The following is an 18,834-nucleotide window of genomic DNA, read 5'->3' on the forward strand; positions in this document are numbered from 1 at the left end:
ACAAAACAAAAAAAACAAACAAAAATACAGGCTTTTGTAAAGGAGCTCACCTCAGTGCTTACGAGCGTTTACTGCTTTTAGAGAAGACCTGGGGCTGGTGAGATGGCTCAGTGGGTAAGAGCACCCGACTGCTCTTCCAAAGGTCCAGAGTTCAAATCCCAGCAACCACATGGTGGCTCACAACCATCCGTAACGAGATCTGGCGCCCTCTTCTGGAGTGTCTGAAGACAGCTATAGTGTACTTACATATAATAAATAAATCTTTAAAAAAAAAAAAAAAAAAAAGAGAAGACCTGGATTCAGCTCCCAGCACATACATGGTGATTGTGATGGCTTAGAACCATCTGTAACTCTGGTTCCAGGGGTCCAATGCCCTCGTCTGGCTTCAGGTCAGCACAGTGCATGTAGATTCAGTTAGGCAAAACACTCAGGAAACATCTAAGGAAAATAAGTGAATCTTTAAAAAAAAAAAATCCTATCTCAAATATGAACTAAGCTGAGCGTGTAGCTCAGTTGGTGGAGTGCTTGCCTGACATTTAAGGAGCCCGGGATTTTTTTTTTTTTTTTAAAGCAGGGTGTGGTGGCACGAGCCTTTAATCCCATCACTTGGGAAGCAGAGGCATGCTGATTTCTGAGTTCGAGGCCAGCCTGGTCTACAGAGTGAGTTCCAGGACAGCCAGGGCTACACAGAGAATAAAGAGTTCAAGGTCAGCTTCATGGTCAGATTCATGAGACTGAAGCTCAAAGGGAAAAAAAATTCACCGTATTTCATGTTTTGTTTGTATTTTGAGACGGTCAGACTTAGCCGGGGTTGACCTGGAACTGCCAGTGATCCTCTTGCCTTCGTCTCCCTAGGGCTAGAATTACCAGTGTACACCACTATGTCCGGCTTGGCATGTTTCTCTGTGTTTCTGCTTTTGATTGTGTGTCACTCTTCCCCTTAAAATAGCTTTCTTTCAGAAGATCTGTTAAGTGAAGTTTGCACATAGAGTGCATGGGGAAAAAAAAGAACAAAACCACTGTAGACTCTACTCTGAATAGTTGCTAATAGCCAGGAAGTAAGGCAGAGGCAGATATAGCTCTTAAGTTCAAGGCCAGCCTGGTCTACAGAGCAAGGAGACAGCCAGGGCTATAAAGAAAAACCCTGTCTTCTGAGACATGGCTCAGTGGATCCAAGCCCTTGCTGTACAAGCATAATGACCTGAATTTGATTGTTAGAACCCTAGAACCCCTAGTAGAGAGAAAACCCACTTGCAAAGTTACCCTAAGATTTCCACACGTATGTGGTGTGGCACACAATCACCCACATTCTCATATAATACAATTTTTTTTTCCCAAATGGTGACATGTTCATAGGCAACGAAGCAGGTGAAGCACAAGTTTGAGGCCAACACTGGAGACCCAGCTCAGTGGCACTTGGCTAGCACACACACAGCCCTCTAAAGAAAAGGAAGACTCGGGGGAGCATGTGGGGGACTTTTGGGATAGCACTGGAAATGTAATTGAAATAAATACCCAATAAAAAAAATATAGGGAAAAAAAAGGAAGACTAAAGTTTAAAATATCCACCATTGAGAAAGTTTTGGATATGATTATTCACATTTTACTGGTAAAGTTTGAATGAAGTATTTTTTTAAAAAGTTAACCTAGCTTGACCCCTCTACTTCCTAATGGCAGAGATGTAAGTGAGCTGTCAGGGAGCCACCTGTTGCCTTCCCTCTCAGTGTCACCTCATGCTGTCGCCATATGCTGTGAGCCAAAACAAATCTTTCCTCAAGGTGTTCCTTGTTGAGATCTGGTCACTGCAATGAAAAAGGTTAGTTTATAGCTGTCGAGTGCAAATACGTAGTTATCCTGCTCCCCGAAAGCAGTTCTTTTAAAAAGTATATTTGCAAAGGTTTAGTTAAAAATGATTTATGTTGCTAATAATCTAGCTCAAGTAGATTAACTAGTTGAGTAAACTGATACCTTTGTAGCATAATATTAGACATTGCAAAAGTGGTTAAAGTGCACACATGTCAATAAAAACATTGTGACTACATTTTTGTAAGTCAGGTTTTCTCCCTGTAGCCCTCCTTGGCTGTCCTGGAACCCCACACTGCACCTTTGTACTATTGAATCCTAACTTTTTGCCATTTTTGTTTTAGGCCTTTCTAAAAAGTCAGTCCATGCAAAGAGGCATTGTTGTGCTTTTCTGAAGTCACAGCTGCTCTGAAGATGGTTAGATCACTGACTAGAGCCCATGTGTTCTCTTGGAGAGCAACTCGGGCAATCTGCCAAGAAGTCTGCTTTTTAAGTATTGTTGGGGGCATTTTGTTGTTGTTTGGGATGGTCTCTGCATTGTCTAGGCTGGTCTTGAACTCACATTGTAGACGAAAGAAGCCACTCATTGGTGACCCTCATGCCTCCATTAGGCTCAGCCTGAGTTGGCTTCCATGATCAAGATGTAGCCTTGAATGATCTCTTATATTTGTATTTGTCAAAGTGGCTTTTAACTCTGAGGTTTAATATCATGGATTATCAACTGCTATACTGTGATTTACTAGACACTGTGGTGGGGTTTTTTGTTTGTTTGGTTTGGGTTTTTTTTTTTTTGTTGTTGTTGTTGTTGTTGTTTTGTTTTGTTTTGTTTTTCCGAGACAGGGTTTCTCTGTATAGCCCTGGCTGTCCTGGAACTCACTTTGTAGAACAGGCTGGCCTCGAACTCAGAAATTCGCCTGCCTCTGCCTCCTGAGTGCTGGGATTAAAGGTGTGCACCACCACGCCCGGCTCAGTGTTCTTTTTGCACAAATTTTTTAATGCTAACTCAAGCATTTTGTTCCATGGCCTGGCTTTTTGTTTTCCTTTGTTGTTTGGAGACATGGTCTTACTGAGTCCAGCTGGCCTTGCTCTTGGTAGACAAGGATAATTCTGAAATCCCCCCCCCCCCAACCTTGTCTCTCTTAATGATTTTTTTTTTTTTTTTTTTTTGGTTTTTCGAGACAGGGTTTCTCTTTATAGCTCTGGCTGTCCTGGAGCTCACTTTGTAGACCAGGCTGGCCTCGAACTCAGAAATCCGCCTGCCTCTGCCTCCCGAGTGCTGGGATTAAAGGCGTGCGCCACCATGCCCGGCTTTTTTATTTATTTATTTATTTATTTATTTTTATTATATGTAAAGTACACTGTAGCTGTCTTCAGACACACCAGAAGAGGGAGTCAGATCTCATTACGGATGGTTGTGAGCCACCATGTGGTTGCTGGGATTTGAACTCAGGACCTTTGGAAGAGCAGTCAGGTGCTCTTACCCACTGAGCCAGCTCACCAGCCCGATTTTTTATGTAATATACATAGGATGGCTATTTGGTCAGCATGAGTATGTGTGTACTAGTGTATGCCTGGTATTCTCAAAGAACAGGAGAGGGCAGCAGAACCCCTGGAACTGGAGTTCAGACAAGTGTGAGCTGCCATGTAGGTCCTGGAAACTAAACCCTGGTCCTGTGTAAGAGTAATAAATGCTTTTCATTGCTGAACCATCTCTCCAGCCTTATTTTTTTTTTATTTTTAAAAAGTTACTCATGTATTTATTTTTATGTGAGTACATCGGTGTCTTTAGACACACAAGAAGAGGGCATCAGATCCCATTACAGATGGTTGTGAGCCCCCAGTTGTTTGCCGGGAATTGAACTCAGAACCTCTGGAAGAGCAGTTGGTGCTCTTAACCGCTGAACCATCTCTCCAGCCAGCCCTCTTAATATAGTATTTCTTTTGTTGTCTTTGCTTTGAACTAAAGTCTCTGTAGCCCAGGAATGACTCTTAATTTCTAAGCTTATGTGATTCCCCCTCCCTCAGGCTCTCCTTAGTTAGTAGTATTACAAGCATATGCCACCATTTTCTGGCTCATTTGAATTTCTCATAAATAAATGAGGAGAGACTTGTCATTGCCGCTTTCATATCGTTTTCTCTGCTGTTTCAGTCAAGTGGAATATTGTTCTTGTTTTTGTGTTTCTTATTTTGAAATTATCTTTAAGTGTATGCAAATTTATGGTTGTGTAATGTTATTTTTTGTACCTATTCATGCATTTTGCGTTTATTCTAATTGGCCTTTTGTTAGCATTTGCTCAGTGTAAACTTTCTTGTCTTTGAAAGCTTTAGCCTTTTTAGTGCTGTTAACTTGATTGCTGTTTAGTTTGCATACTTTGTGATAATCAACATTAGTTGATTTTTCTCTTACTCCAATAGATAATCTTGGTTTTTTTTTATCTTTCAAGTTTAATCTTTTGTAATTTGTCTTAGCTCAAAGCAGTGAATTGGTTCTCTCCCTCATTTTCCTATGCTATTTTAGTCTCCATTCTGTAGTAGAAGTCCTATTTCTGGCTTCCATTGCTTGCTTTTAACCGGTGTGCCTTATTAAACTGCAATGACATACTTACAGTAAAGTGTGTATATCACAATATGAACTTACTGTGTTGGCTTGCTGGGATCTTCTGTAGCTCTCCTAATCCTCCTCTGTCCCTGGCTTTTCCCTTCTAGTGACTTACTGAATGAGCAGATGCTCAGGAAGCAGGCTGAGTTAGAGTCTGCACAGTGCCGGCTCCAGCTTCAGGTCCTTATTGATAAATGCACTAAACTCAATAGCCGTGTCCAGGTGAGTTTGTCCTTCCTAATTCAGAAAACTTCTGGAATCAGAATTCAAAAGAAGGGCAGTTTAAGAAGAACCTAAATATTACTTAGGTTTATCTCAATGATAGGACATTTACCCTCAACCCATGCTTATATACGTTCTGTGAGGGCTTCAGACACATAGCAACCATTAAAGATTTCTTTACCCTAATATTTACTTTCTTTAGTTCAGTTACTTGATACTGAGTTTCAGTTACTCTGAAATTCAGTTGAGAGTCGTGGAGTCGTTTTCATGATTGGCAAGAAATCTTTTATCCTATCAAGAAATCATTCTATAGCTGGGTGGTGGTGGCACTCACCTTTAATCATAGCAATTGGGAGGCAGAGGTAGGCAGAGCTCTGAGTTTGAGGCCAGCTTGGTCAATGGAGTAAATTCCAGTATAGCCAGGGCTACACAGAGAAACTGTTTTGGGGGCGCCGGGGGTGGGGTGTGGGGCTGAGGGGGTAGGGGTGGGGAGAGGGACAAAAACAAAAAAAAAAAAAGAAGAAAGAAACCCAAAGAAGAGGGGAAGCATTCACTTATAACATCTTTTATGTTGTAGGACTTGGAAAAGTTTGTTGTGCGGCATCAGAACTCAGCTATGCAGCAGTGCAGTCGCTCGAAAGCACTTTGTGGGAAATGCCTATCCTCCAGCCAGAGCCCAGGCAAATACAGCTCAGAAAAGACCTTCACCATATCTCAGACGGGAAAATGCAGAATCTTGGCCTATTGTGATGGTCTGAGCTGCCTGGTGGCCTCCCAGCCCTCCCCTCAGGCCTCCTTTCTTCCAGGTAAACATCTCACTGTCTGAGATCATCCTTACATACTGCTTCACTCTCTTCCCTTTCTGAAGGATCTTGGACTCAGTGGTGATTAAATACTGGTAATAGGCTACCAACTCACTTTTGTTTGTCTCTCTGTCGGTTTGCTGTCTGTCTGTTAGTTTAATGCAAGTGCTTCAGATGCTACAAAGATGCCTTTCATAGCTTGGCATGTTGGCACATGCCTTTAATCCCAGCACCTAAGAGGCAGGCATAGACCGATCTCTATGAGTTCCAGGCCAAGCCAGCCTGTTCTATGTAGCAAGTTCCAAGAAAGTTGGGCTACATAAAGAGACCCTGACTCAAAACAAAAGACCATATCTTTAATAGCTGGGTCTGCTGTCACATCTGTAGCGGCAGCATTCAGGAAGGTGAGGCATAAGTTAGGCCACTGTGGTCTACACAGTGAATCCTGTTCCTATTTCGAACAAATAGAAAAACATCTCTTTCAGCTACAAGTAGTTCTTTAATCATTGCATAGCCCTCTACCATTCTTTAAAAAATAACTCTTCCATAAATATTGCTTTTATTTTGCAAATTACCAATACCAGTCAGTAGCAGTGTTAGCATGAGAGAGGAGGTAGGTGGAAGTGTCCTTTGTCACTGTTGCAGTCCAAGGAGAAAAATATACCCTGTGTGTCATTTGCATTACAGATTGATTTGCAAGCCAGGCTTGGTGGCGCACGCCTTTAATCCCAGCACTCTGGAGGCAGAGGCAGGCGAATTTCTGAGTTCAGGGAGTTCCAGGACAGCTAGGGCTATACAGAGAAACCCTGTCTCGAAAACAAACAAACAAACAAAAAAAACCCAAAAAACAAAAAAGCAAACAGATTCATTTGCACTGGGATTTTTGTTTGTTTGTTTAAAAAAAGCTGCCCAAAGAATTAATTCAAATTTAAATAAAATTTAATATTTTTAATTGTGAATAAGAGAATTTATAGACTGTAGTAGTCATTTTATTAATGGGGAGCTAAAGAGATAACCTGGTGGTTCGGAGCTCTTTCAAACAGGAAAGTGGTACTCTTTTGAAGTTTGATAGTTTAAAGCTGAGCACCCGTGTTAGGTGGCTCACAACCACCTATAACGCCACTTCTAGCTCCAGGGAATCCAATGCTCTCTTCTGGCTTCCATGGGCACCCACATTCATGTGCATCCCCCCCCCCCCCCCCGCCCCAAAACTAGGGCTGGAGAGATGGTTAAAAGCCTGCCTCTGCCTCCCGAGTGCTGGGATTAAAGGCATGCGCCACTACACCTGGCAACTATAAATGAATCTTAAGTAAAACTTGACATCTGAATTTCTCCACCCCCTTATCTCTCAGTTCTTTATTGCTGTTGTCCTTGAATCTTGAATTACCTCTTTTTGTTGATAGTATGCTTGATATTTGTCCAAATGACTCTTTGAGACTAGGTCTTACTATATAGACCTCGCTGGCCTCAAACTTTTAGTAATGCTTGAACTGTAGTTATATCCTACCATGCCCACCTGTCTCAATAGCTTTACTAAATTACAAGTGTCATAAAATTAAATCGTATAAATTTGTAATGTCTTGTCTATCTTTTCTCCTTTTACTCACTCACAGGCAGCCCCTGATCTGCCTTTTGTCAGTGCACCTTCTAGAACCTTATATAAATGGTGACATACAGCTTATGCCTTCATTTTGTTTTTACGATCCATATTTTTATGTAAACTGATAAGTTTATGCTGGGTGTATAAAGTTAGCCCTAAGGTGCTTGTTATCATGGTGGCACATGCCTTTGATCTCAGCACTCGAGACAGAGGCAGGCAGACCTCTGAGTTCGAGGACAGCCTGATCTACAGAGTGAGTTCCAGGACAGCCAGAGCTACACAGAGAAATCCTGTCTCTAAAAACCAAAAAAAAAAAAAAAAAAAGTATAACAGGGAAATACTCATTTTCATTGATTGTATGACGAGCTGTTTCCTAGGGACTTGGATTCCAAGAAAGGTAAGCAAATTTCTTTTGAAAGGTGCTAATTACTTTTGAAGACAATTCTATTTGCTGTGATTTACTTTTATGTCCTTGTTTTAACTTTCTTCTTTGGTAGGCTTTGGTGTTAAGATGTTGAGTACTGCCAACATGAAGAGCAGTCAGTATATTCCTATGCACAACAAGCAGATTCGTGGACTATCTTTCAGCAGTCAGTCCAAAGGCTTGCTCCTGTCTGCCTCCCTTGACTGCACTATTAAACTGACCAGGTAAGGGGGTCAAGGGAAAGATGGTGCCTGGGCCACCGTGCATCAAATTAGTCTTAGTGTTAGGATGCACTTAGTTCTCTTATTGAACTGAGGCATTGTCTTCTTTTATAAGTACGTAAGCAGCCAGACACATACCTTTAAACCCAGCCTCAATAGGCAGGTAGAGCTGTTACAAATGTTAGGCTGACCTATAGTGAGTTCTAGAACAATCAGAGCTATGTAACTAGACCATCTCAAAGTAAGTAAATGAATAAAATCAAGGTCTTTAAGCCCTGTGTAGTGACTAGCACTCAGGATCCTGACGGACATGAGGGTTGCCATGTGTTTGAGGTTAGCCTGAGCTACTTGTTGAATTACAGGACAACCTGAACTACAGAATTAGACCCTGTCTAAAAACAAAGACAGAAAAGTAGACATAAATTGGGGGGTTGTGGTAGCAGGTACCTGTAATTCCAGCCCCTGAAAGGTAGAGACATGAAGATTGGGACTAAGGTCAACCCAAGATGCATGAAACTGGACAAAAAAAGGAAAAAAAAAATTTAAAAAGGCGACTTAGCAGGTCACTAAGTAAATGTGAAGTAACCTGAATTGTATTTGTTGGTTTTTATAGTACTTCTGAAATGATCAGCATTCTATCATAGCTCTGTCCATGTCATTTTCATTTTTTACTCTGAGGCTCATAGTAATTTATTTACCTAGACTGGCCTTGACCTTGTAATTGTCCTTCCTTTTGAATAGCTGGTATTGTAGGCCTGCAACAAAGGCTGGGCTATCCTAATTTTTTAAAATTCCATTTAGAATTGTGTGTGTGTGTGTGTGTGTGTGTGTGTGCATGTGCGTGCATGTTCATGCGTGCTTGAGTGAGTGTGTGCGTGCGTACATACCACCTGCAGGCAGTACTTGTAGAGGCAAGAAGGGGGCATCAGGTCCTCCGGAACTGAACTGGAGTTCCAGATAGTTGATAGTCCCCATGTGAGTGCTAGGAATTGAATCCCATCCTCTCCGAGAACAACAGGCGCTGTTGACCTCTAACCCATCTCTTCATTTTAAAGTACATATTAAACTATTTGAATGAGAGCAGTGTTGTATAGATGTTAGGATGGCAGAGTGGGGAGATCAAAGCTAGTCGGGTCTACTTATTGAGTTCTAGGCCAGCCAGGGCTAAGCAGTGAGACCCTGTCTCAAAACAACAGTAGGGGTAAGGAGAAGCTAGAGATGCTGCTCAGTGATGAAATGCTTGCCCACCATTAGCCCTAGGTTCACTGCCTAGCATCTTAGAAGGTCTGGGGTGGGGTGGGGGATGCATTGTTAATGGATACATCTGGGTGATTGGATTAGAGTTTTGGTTTTCCTTACAGTTTTTACTATCTTGCATTGCTCTCTGTGACAATTAACTACATTTAACTACAGAGAAAGTAAATACAGCTTTGTGAGATGTTTTATTATTAAATATTATCACCGTTATGTACATGATTTTCTTAATGTATAGTGGTAATGATCTCTTCACAGCCTAGAAACAAATACTGTGGTGCAGACTTACAACACTGGGCGTCCTGTCTGGAGCTGCTGCTGGTGTCTTGACGAAAACAATTATGTCTATGCTGGACTAGCCAGTGGTTCAATTCTGATCTATGACTTACGGAACACAAACACCTATATTCAGGAATTAGTTCCTCAGAAAGCCAGGTAGGTAGAACTCTATCTTTATGTAGGTCACAGCGTTCTTAATAGATTTCTACTGTATTAGTTCTTTCCTTAAAGCTTATCCACAGTTGACCAGCAACTGTGGATACAGTACCAAGTCTGGTACTTTCTCACTTCAGAGTCAGTAGAATTTTGAGGCTGGGTATGGTGGTGCAGACCTTTATTCCCAGCAGTGGGGAGGCACACTGATCTCTGTGAGTTCTGGGACAGTCAGGGCTGTACAGAGAAACCTTGTCTCACTAAAAAAATAAGATTAAAAAAAGACAAGAAAAAGAAAAAAAGAAGAGAATGGTTTTGCTTGGATAACTGTGCATAATCAAATTCATAGGACGTGGTCTGTAGGATGGTGTTTGTGAAAAGTGTCAGCATATAGTGGTGATCATAAACTGGTAGAGACTAAGGAAATGTAAAAACTAATCAAAGCTAGGCATTGTGGTGTACACTTGTAATCCCACACAAAGCTCAGGAGGCAGAGACAAGCTAATATTGGAGGCTAGCAAGTCCAGGATAGCCAGGTCAGGGCTACACAGAGAAAGCGCCCCGTCTTGAAGGGGAGAAAAAGAGGTTGGTTTGGTTTGGTTTTTTTTGTTTGTTTGTTTTTTGGCCTGCCAATGATGGAAGCACACACTTTTAATCCCAGGGAGGCAGAGGCAGGCAGATCTCTGAATTTGAGGTCAATCTGGTATACAGAGCCAGTTCCAGGACAGCCAAAACTACATAGAGAAATTATATTTCAAAAAACAACAGAACCAGAAAAATCATTCTGGCTACACAGAGAAACCCTGTCTCAAGGAAGGAAGGGAGGGAAAGAGAGAGAGAGAAAGAGAAAGAGAAAAGAACAAAAAAAGAAAAATCATTCTTTTTTTTGTTGTTAAAGCATGGTTTGCTTTTAGGCTATGTTTTTGTTAAAGGGTTTTGTTTTTTAATTTTAAATACGTTGGTATTTTTGCCTATATGTATGTCTGTGAGGGTATTGGATCCTCTGGAACTAGATGGACTTACAGTTGTAGGTGTGCCATGTGGATATTGGGAATTGAGTCCTTGGTCCTTGGGAAGAACAGCCACTGCTCTTAACCACTGAGCCACCTCTCCAGCCTGTTACAGGATTTTTCTTTGGGACCATCTGATGTATTCTATTGGACAAGTTATTTCAGTGAAATGAGCCAGTTCAAGCCAGATTAGAATATATATAAAGACATATTTGTTGGGAAACCACTTTTGGGTGAGTTCACTGTTAACAAAGGAACGAAGCCAGTGAAGTCACCATGGGGAAAGACAGGGAAGTGGGAAGAAAGAAAGCACACACACAAAGAAGGGAGAAGTGACTTGGGAAGAGACCACAGCGTCTATGTTATGTGGGAAAAAGCCTCTGGGAGAGGGGAAGGCAAGCCCCTGGGATGCAAGTTCAGAGTGGAGGGTGGGGACAGATGCTGGGAGAACCTGGGGGCCAGGTCTACTTTGATGTGTTAAATGTGCAACTCAGCCACGTGTCCTGGGTTTGAATCCCAGCTCTGTTGAAAGTAGGTGCAGAATATTATATGTATTTCCTTTTTATTTCTCTTACAGACCTGGCTCATTGCTTTTTAGAGGGTGCAGGAGGATACTTATCCTTCTGTTTGACTTCTGTTGAGTTGGGAATGTGGCCCAGGTCCTCTGGTCATGAGGTCTGGAGCAGCCCAAGTGTTGTATTTGGAATGTATGTCATGATTTCCTTTTTTGCCTTCAGATGTCCTCTGGTATCCCTGTCATATTTACCCAAAGCTGCAGTGGCTGCATTTCCTTATGGTGGGGTGCTGGCTGGAACATTGGAGAATGCCTCCTTCTGGGAACTAAAAACAGACTTTTCTCATAAGCCTCATGTGCTGTCCTTGGAGCCAGGGGGCTTTGTAGACTTTCAGACAGAGAGTAGCACCCGACACTGTCTTGTGACTTACAGACCTGGTGAGTTCTGAAAGTTCTTATGGGCCTGCTATTTTGGTGGTTGGGGGTGGGGAGTGGGGAAGAGGTACAGGTAAGAAGAAACCAGGTGGCTTTGGTCAGCCTCTATAAGGCTGACAGGCTGTGCTGCAATTCCTGGTACTACAGTGAAGATGGTGGCTCCCATTTCTTTCACAGAGAGTGCCTCCCTACCCTGTATATTTGGAAGCTTTCCTGCCGTGTGTTTCTGGAAGTGAATTAACCCCTCCAGAATCTGGTGTTTCTAACAACAGTGATAGGATGAGGTGGTCTACCCTTGAGTCCTCTCATCACCTCAGTCCACTTCACCTGAGAAAAGTCCCCAGCTGGAAACAGCCTGATACCAGATCAGTGTTTTAGTTGCTCCATATTTGAGTCCAACAAAGTTAAGATGGACAGCATGGTTTTGTGGAACTATCTAGGCAGCTCAACTCTACTGTCTCCAGATCCGTGGATAGAACTCAAGCAGCTATTGATTTACAGGTTTGTTTTGTTCCCACTTAAAGAAAAGAATCGGGGCTGGAGAGATGGCTCAGCGGATAAGAGGACTGACTGCTCTTCCAGTCCCGAGTTCAATTCCCAGCAACCACATGGTGGCTCACAACCAGCCGTAATGAGTTCTGACACCTTTTTCTGGTGTGTCTGAAGACAGCTACAGTGTACTTATATAAATAAAATAAATAAATCTTTAAAAAAAAAAAAAGCTGGGTGTGGTGGCGCACACCTTTAATCCCAGCACTCGGGAGGCAGAGGCAGGCAGATTTCTTTTTTTTTTTTTTTTTGGTTTTTCGAGACAGGGTTTCTCTGTGTAGCCCTGGCTATCCTGGCACTCACTTTGTAGACCAGGCTGGCCTCGAACTCAGAAATCCACCTGCCTCTGCCTCCCGAGTGCTGGGATTAAAGGCGTGCGCCACCACGCCCGGCTGGCAGGCAGATTTCTGAGTTCGAGGCCAGCCTGGTCTAATTATTGAGTTCCAGGACAGCCAGGGCTACACAGAGAAACCCTGTCTCGAAAAAACAAAAAAAGAAAAGAAACTATCCCTGGTGGTCAGTTTGGTGAGGGTTTGCCCCTTTAACTTGGTCTTGAGGTCTTCGAAATGGCATGAACTGTAGCCCTGCCTGGGTATTTAGTGATGGTTGCTTTGGTAGACTGTTCACAAGAAATGTCTTTGTCTTATCAAGCACCTTGTCCCTTAAGTTCTGACCTGTAGATAGGTGCCTCTCTTCCAGGACATTTGTTTATTCTGGCAGACCCCCTTGTGACTCTTACCTGGTCTGAGTCCAGTTTTTTTCGTACCTAGACAGTTATTGTCTGAGAGAGCCCCAACCAGATTAGAAGATAGGTTCAGGTGAGTAACAGGCAGCATAACAACTCACAAATAACAAAAGCAAGTTTAAAGCTCCAGGGAAAAGAATCCATCTCTTCAACTTCTGACTTCTTTTGTCTGCCCCTCACTTCACCTAAGAAAAGGGATTAGAAACAGCCTGATAGCCTGATAGCGTGTCACCATGCCTGGCTAGTGGAGCAGCATCTGTGTCCACTGATTTAAGTCAGCACTAAAAATGGGTTTTGGGGGGGGGGGGGTTGGGATTTTTTTTTTTTTTTTTTTTTTCGAGACAGGGTTTCTCTGTGTAGCCCTAGCTGTCCTGGAACTCACTCTGTAGACCAGGCTGGCCTCGAACTCAGAAATTCACCTGCCTCTGCCTCCCGAGTGCTGGGATTAAAGGTGTGTGCCACCACACCTGGCCTAAAAATGGGTTCTAAGGAATCGACTCTGGTAATCAAATGTATGACAGTCAGGTAGATTTGTCAAGTTTGTTGGTCAGATCATCAGAGTGCCCATTTGTAGACAGACTTACCATTGTGTGTTTGTTTTGTCTGGGAAACTGTTTGAATTGCTGCTTCTGGCCTTTTGGCTCTCACCAAATCATGCTGTGACTTACATAGAAAGCTTGGGGTCCCGTTTTGTTTTCCTGTCCTTGTCTGTCTCTCAGATGTACCTCAGATATAACTCTACTTTTCTGATAACTAGCTAATGGAGTCCTCAATGGAAGAAGGGAAAATACCATTAGGACACTTGAACAATAAATTCCCCAGGTCTCAGAGGGTGCAGTGATTTTATAAAACCAGTGCATTCTTGGAGTTGTTACTCAAGTAGGAAAAACCTACTGCAGGTAATTCCTTCATCCTAGCCCAGGCTTTAGGGTCTCGTGTGTGCTGCATTGCTGTATTTGCTTTAAAGAGCTTGGGGTTTAATGTATTTAGCTTTTCTAGCCAAGTAGGTTGAAAATATCTGAGGTTCAGATACTTAATTTCTTTTGCTTCACCTCCATGAGGTAACACTGATTCTCTGCCTCATAGATAAAAGCCATAACACTGTACGAACTGTGCTATTGGAGATGTCTTACAAACTGGATGATGCTGGAGAGCCGGTCTGTTCCTGTCTTCCTGTACAAACATTCCTTGGGGGACCCACTTGCAAACTGTTGACCAAAAGTGCCATCTTCCAAAGCCCAGAGAATGATGGCAATGTCCTAGTATGTACTGGGGATGAAGCATCACAGTCTACGCTGGTGAGCCTGTTTTTGTTTATATTTTAAAATAGTTTGGAGTTTGAGGACCTAGCCCAGTTGTAAGGTACTTGCCTCTATGAGGCATAATGGCATATATGAGGGAGTCAGTTACAGGCTCCACCACACTGGACTAAAGTACACTATACACACACACACACATGTGTACGCACAATCACTATCTCTGGTATATAGTTATTACACCATAGATGTTAAACATATGAAATAATAATGCAAGTAAAGGGAAGAAAACAGGATCACTACAATATATCAGAGTTTACTTATGGAGGCTGGGAATATGACTCAAAGTATTTGCCAAGTTAGCGTGAAGGCCTGAGTTCAGATCCCTTGTATGCATGTATAAAATCCAATCATGGCAGCGCATTACCTGTAGTCCCGGCACTTGGGAGGTGAGGCAGAGTCAGACAGATCTCTAAATTCAAAGCCAGCCTGGTTTACAGAGTTTCAGTTCATCCAGGGCTCCATTCTGGATCCTGTCTCAAAAACAAAACAAAACAAAAAACAAGAGAGTCTGGTGATGGCTTATTTTTGCTGTTTCTTCTTTTTAACTATTTGTTTACTTTACATCCCAATTGCAGCTTCCCGTCTCCTCCCAGTCCCTCCCTCTTGCCCCCTCCCTCATCCATGCCCTTTTTGCTCTTTGAAAATATTTTTGAAACAGAATCTCATTGTATACTCGCTATCTAGATCTTGCTAGCCTCAAACTCATAATTGAGACCTGCCTGTCTCTGCCTTCTGAATGGTGGAGTTAAAGGCATGCCTGACCTGCCTCAGTTTTCTAAAACTTTAGTTTATGATGTCTGGGATGGTGAGTCTGTGCTGCACCGTACAGGTAGAGGTCAAGGGACAAGTGCGTAGACTTTGTTCTCCTTCCACCTTTACCTGAGGTTTGAATGTCTAGCTCAGTAGACTCACACAGCAAATGTCTTCTCACTGTGCCACCACCTCACTGGCTCTGTTCTCAATACTTTACAGTGTGCCACCACCACCACCACCACCACCCCCACCCCCGCCGATGACAGGGTTTCTCTGTGTAGCCCTGGCTGTCCTGGAACTCACTCTGTAGACCAGGCTGACCTCGAACTCAGAAATCCACCTACCTCTGCCTCTCGGAGTACTGGGATTAAAGGCGTGTGTGCGCGCCCCCCCCCCCCACAATACTTCTTGTAATAAAACTTTTAGAAAATAAAACATTGTTGGGGTGTGTGCTCCGTGGCTGGAGAGCTGGCTCGGCAGTTAGGAGGGTGCACTCCTCCTCCAGAGTATCCAAGTTTGGTTCCCGCCACCTAAATCGGGTGGCTCAGGGCCAGCTGTTATCCCAGCTCCAGAAGATCCCATTCTTCCATGGGTACCCACACAGACGCACGTAATTAAAATAAATATATGTTCCATGAGGACAGAGATAGTGGCCTTGTCTCACTGACTTTTCTGTCTCTAGAAGGGACAGTATGTAGAAGACTTGTGGCACTTAAATGAAAGAAATGAGTTCTTGGCTTGCTTTTCAAGCCAGCATAGGGGTGCTGTTTTTGTAGAGTGTTATGGTTAGAGACTGTTATTCCCCACCTGGCCTGACTCTGTTGACCTCTATTTCTGCTTGTTTTTGGTTTTTGTTTTCTTAAGTTGTGGAATGCTGGCAGTGGCTTGTTGCTGCAGAACCTGAAGGCTGATGAACCTGTCCTGGACATCTGCCCATTTGAAACGAATCAGAACAGCTATCTGGCCACCTTAACAGAGAAGACTGTCCATATGTACAAGTGGGAGTGAGCATGGTCTTGAGACGTGCAGACACGCCGCTGCTAGTTAACGTTGCATTGATTTAGCACCTAGTACCCCTGAGCAAAGATATCTGTTTACATGCTGGGACTGGAGCGTCTGGATCATGGTTCACTGGATTAGTGTGGTCACGTATCACTGAGACACCAGGATTGTGTGTGCTGTTGGCACCAAATGAGTACCCTTGGGAATCTTGCCTGGGAATTTTTTTACTTAAATTCTATAGGATCTTACAGTCCTCTCAACTGCTATTTAGGATATGAGTATGCACCAAGCATTTGGGGGTTGTGATAACCAACCAACCTAAATTGTCTTGTCAGTTAGGCTAATTGGCTTAAAAGTGGTACATGAAAGGTCTGTCTTGCTTCTTGGGTGCAAAAGATACGTGAGAGAGTCTTCCACTAAGCATAAAGGGCACCATTAATATCTTGTGTAGAATTTGACCTATTTCCAAGTCTGAATGCTCATAACCTTTCAGTGACTTGATTTCTCCCATACCCCTGCACTGCTGTCTGCCCACAGTGTCTGGTACTTCTGTGAGGTATGCTTTGTGGCAACAAGTTACATCCCAGGTATCCATGCCTACTAGAATGTTGATAAGTCCAATGATGGAAGTGGCTGACTAGCTGGCCATATGTAAAGGCATAGCTTTAAGCTTTGTGCAGTAAGTTCATTGCATTGTGAGAGGTGAGGAAATGGAAGAGGTGTTTGGGCAATTGCTAAAGACTTGAATTTTTCTAGTTAGCTTGAGATACTCAGGGGCCTAGCTTTTACTTCACCTCATCCCCCAAAGTCAATGCTGAAGGATAGATAATTCCCAAATAAAGACTTCCCCTCCTGTTCTACTTTTTTCTGAAAATGAAGTGGTTATTCTCAGGAAGTTAATAGTGGCTAGAGATCTGTGGGTGACAGAAAGGAAGACACTCAGAAACTTCCATTCTGGTGGTCCCAAATTGTTCAGCATTTAGAGATATGCTCAGGTTATATTTGTCTACTTTGCCTTAGGCTACTCCACTAAGCCACTGCCCCTAAGATACCTTGTCTCAAGGCATAGGCAACCTGTCTGATTCTCTCAGATGTTCTTTGATGAAGCACTATCTTTTTAAATAAAAGTTCTTTCATGCCTATCAAACTCAGCTATTTTGGGGACCTTTACTGCCAGCAAGGGATTATTAAGGGAAAATTGTTAATTTTCCCAGGATTCCAAGTTGTGGCTTTATCTGCTTAATGAAACCTATTTGAAGATGTGTAATTTGTTTTGTTTTTAAAACTTAAAGCTTAAAAATGTCAGCTTCCAGCCAGTTGAGGTAATACATGCCTTTGGTCCCAGCACGCTGAAGGCAGAAACTGGTGGATCCCTATGAGTTCAAGGCCACCCTCACTACAAAGTAGGTTTTGGACAGCCAAAAGCTATAACACGGAGAAACCCTGCCTTAAAGGGGGTCGGGGGGAGGCAAAAGAAAAATGTTAGCTTCCACAGCGTAGAGGAAAGTCGCCTTCTCTCCCTTTCTTCCCCCAGGTGCTTTTGATAGAGTGATGCTTAAGAGTAGCTGCCTGGGCCTGGAGCTTCAATTTCAGAATAGGATTCAAATTAAATAGAATTCAACTAACTAAAGCAGATGGCCACAAAGAAAGCTGTTCGTGTCAGGTTAGTCTGGGGCAGGGTTAGGATATGACTTGCCTTGAAGAACATTTAAGGCTGACTGGGGATTTGCTACCACAGAAGCTAAGCTAAATACCAAGCCTTGCCGTGGGGTTTTGCATTTCCACAATAAATTTGGATTGGGGTAGGGGAGGGGAGTGCCAGGACCTCAACCTGGTTAAGGTTTTTGCTCTACCACTGAGCTGTATTAGAAACCCAAATCTGTGTTTTGGAAGCAGATTCACAGTATGGACCAATTGACCAAAGACAACCTTATTGCAAGAAACTTCATCTCTAAACCTGGGCTCTAGTCTTAGCACCAGCAAGATCTGTTTTGTTTTTAAATCTTGTCATAGGGCATTGGGATTTCTGAATATCTGCTGTCCTGTGTGTGTTTCAATGTTTTAATGTTAACAAAATAAAGAATTTGTAATGTGTCTTCCCAGTGTCTTCTGTCTATTTACTAGATGCAGGAATATCCCTGCCTCTTGGGAAAGGTAGGGGCAGAATCCTACCCTAGGAGTTTCTCCATCTCATCTAGTACTGGATATGAGTTACAAAGGATGGTCCCTAGACCTAAGTAAATACTTAATTAGCCTAGCCATCTTTAGAGTCTCGAGTACTTTAACTCCCTACGTAGGAAAGGCTGGCCTTGCTTCTTGCTTACCTATACCTCCTAAGTGCAGAGATTACAGGAGTGTTCCACTGTGCCCAGGTTAAATATTTTATCTAAACTGCTGAGGCTCCAGCTGCCAGTCCTTTTTGGATAGATTCCTCAGACTTCGCTGCTTGGTGGCTTCCTGTTATTGCTTTAAATTAAGGCACCTGTAAAATGGGAAGAGATGGAAAGAGTTTCTTAAAATTATTTGCTAATGCTTTGACGGGGATATTAGCAATGAGCAAGTATAGCCCCTTGCTCATCACAGTAGCTTCAGATTGTTCTGTTTCAAGTTAATATGTTGGTACATACCTGCTCTGCACTTAGACTGAAAAAGGTGGATGTCTTCCAGTTGAACAGCCACTAGGAGCATACTGGTATTGTTACAGAGCCAAGTGTTTCTTTTTGTTTGTTTGTTTGTTTGTTTGTTTTTCAAGACGGTTTCTCTGTGTAGCCCTGGCTGTCCGGGAACTCACTGTGTAGACCAGGCTGGCCTTGAACTCAGAAATCCACCTGCTTCTGTCTCCTGAGTGCGAGCCAAGTGTTTCAAGGGGAGAGGGAGTTACGGGTTAGAAATAAATCCCAAATTGCTAAGAATCCTAACAGCATTTTTTTTTTTAAATTATTGTATATGTATTCCTGGCTGGTCTGGAACTCAACATGTAGCTTTGTAGACCAGATCCCCGTGCCTCTGTTTCCCAAGTGCTGGGATTAAAGGAGTACACAGTACATTCTGAGAGGCATGAGTTAACCACAGCCAGACTGACTCTGCAAGTTGGCCGTTAGGAAGATTAGGCCTATGTTTCTGTTCCCCAGAACTAGAAAAGTCCAAAA

At 42.9% G+C, this 18,834-nt stretch overlaps 1 protein-coding gene and 1 long non-coding RNA gene across 2 annotated transcripts in view; one reads left to right on the forward strand and one right to left on the reverse strand.

Moving 5' to 3' along the window:
- The window catches only part of Rfwd3 (ring finger and WD repeat domain 3), a 30,085-nt gene extending 12,302 nt beyond the window's left edge, over window positions 1-17,783 (forward strand). Inside the window, exons 7-13 of the mRNA XM_021171128.2 lie at window positions 4,510-4,624; window positions 5,202-5,430; window positions 7,525-7,675; window positions 9,185-9,361; window positions 11,106-11,320; window positions 13,698-13,909; window positions 15,548-17,783. Of these exons, the coding sequence (XP_021026787.2) occupies window positions 4,510-4,624; window positions 5,202-5,430; window positions 7,525-7,675; window positions 9,185-9,361; window positions 11,106-11,320; window positions 13,698-13,909; window positions 15,548-15,691 (1,243 nt within the window). The 3' untranslated portion in view covers window positions 15,692-17,783. The remainder of the gene's footprint in view (window positions 1-4,509; window positions 4,625-5,201; window positions 5,431-7,524; window positions 7,676-9,184; window positions 9,362-11,105; window positions 11,321-13,697; window positions 13,910-15,547) is intronic.
- On the reverse strand, window positions 14,351-18,463 carry LOC147002339 (uncharacterized). The gene is made up of 3 exons (XR_015048596.1): window positions 18,313-18,463; window positions 18,010-18,167; window positions 14,351-14,400 (listed from the first exon to the last, which is right to left on the reverse strand). It is a non-coding gene; the product is annotated as an uncharacterized LOC147002339 (long non-coding RNA).
- Between the last annotated feature and the right edge of the window lie 371 nt (window positions 18,464-18,834).

The sequence above is a fragment of the Mus caroli genome, unplaced genomic scaffold, assembly GCF_978045245.1.
Source record: "Mus caroli unplaced genomic scaffold, Mus_caroli_1 scaffold_10, whole genome shotgun sequence".
NCBI classification, from domain to species: domain Eukaryota; kingdom Metazoa; phylum Chordata; class Mammalia; order Rodentia; family Muridae; genus Mus; species Mus caroli.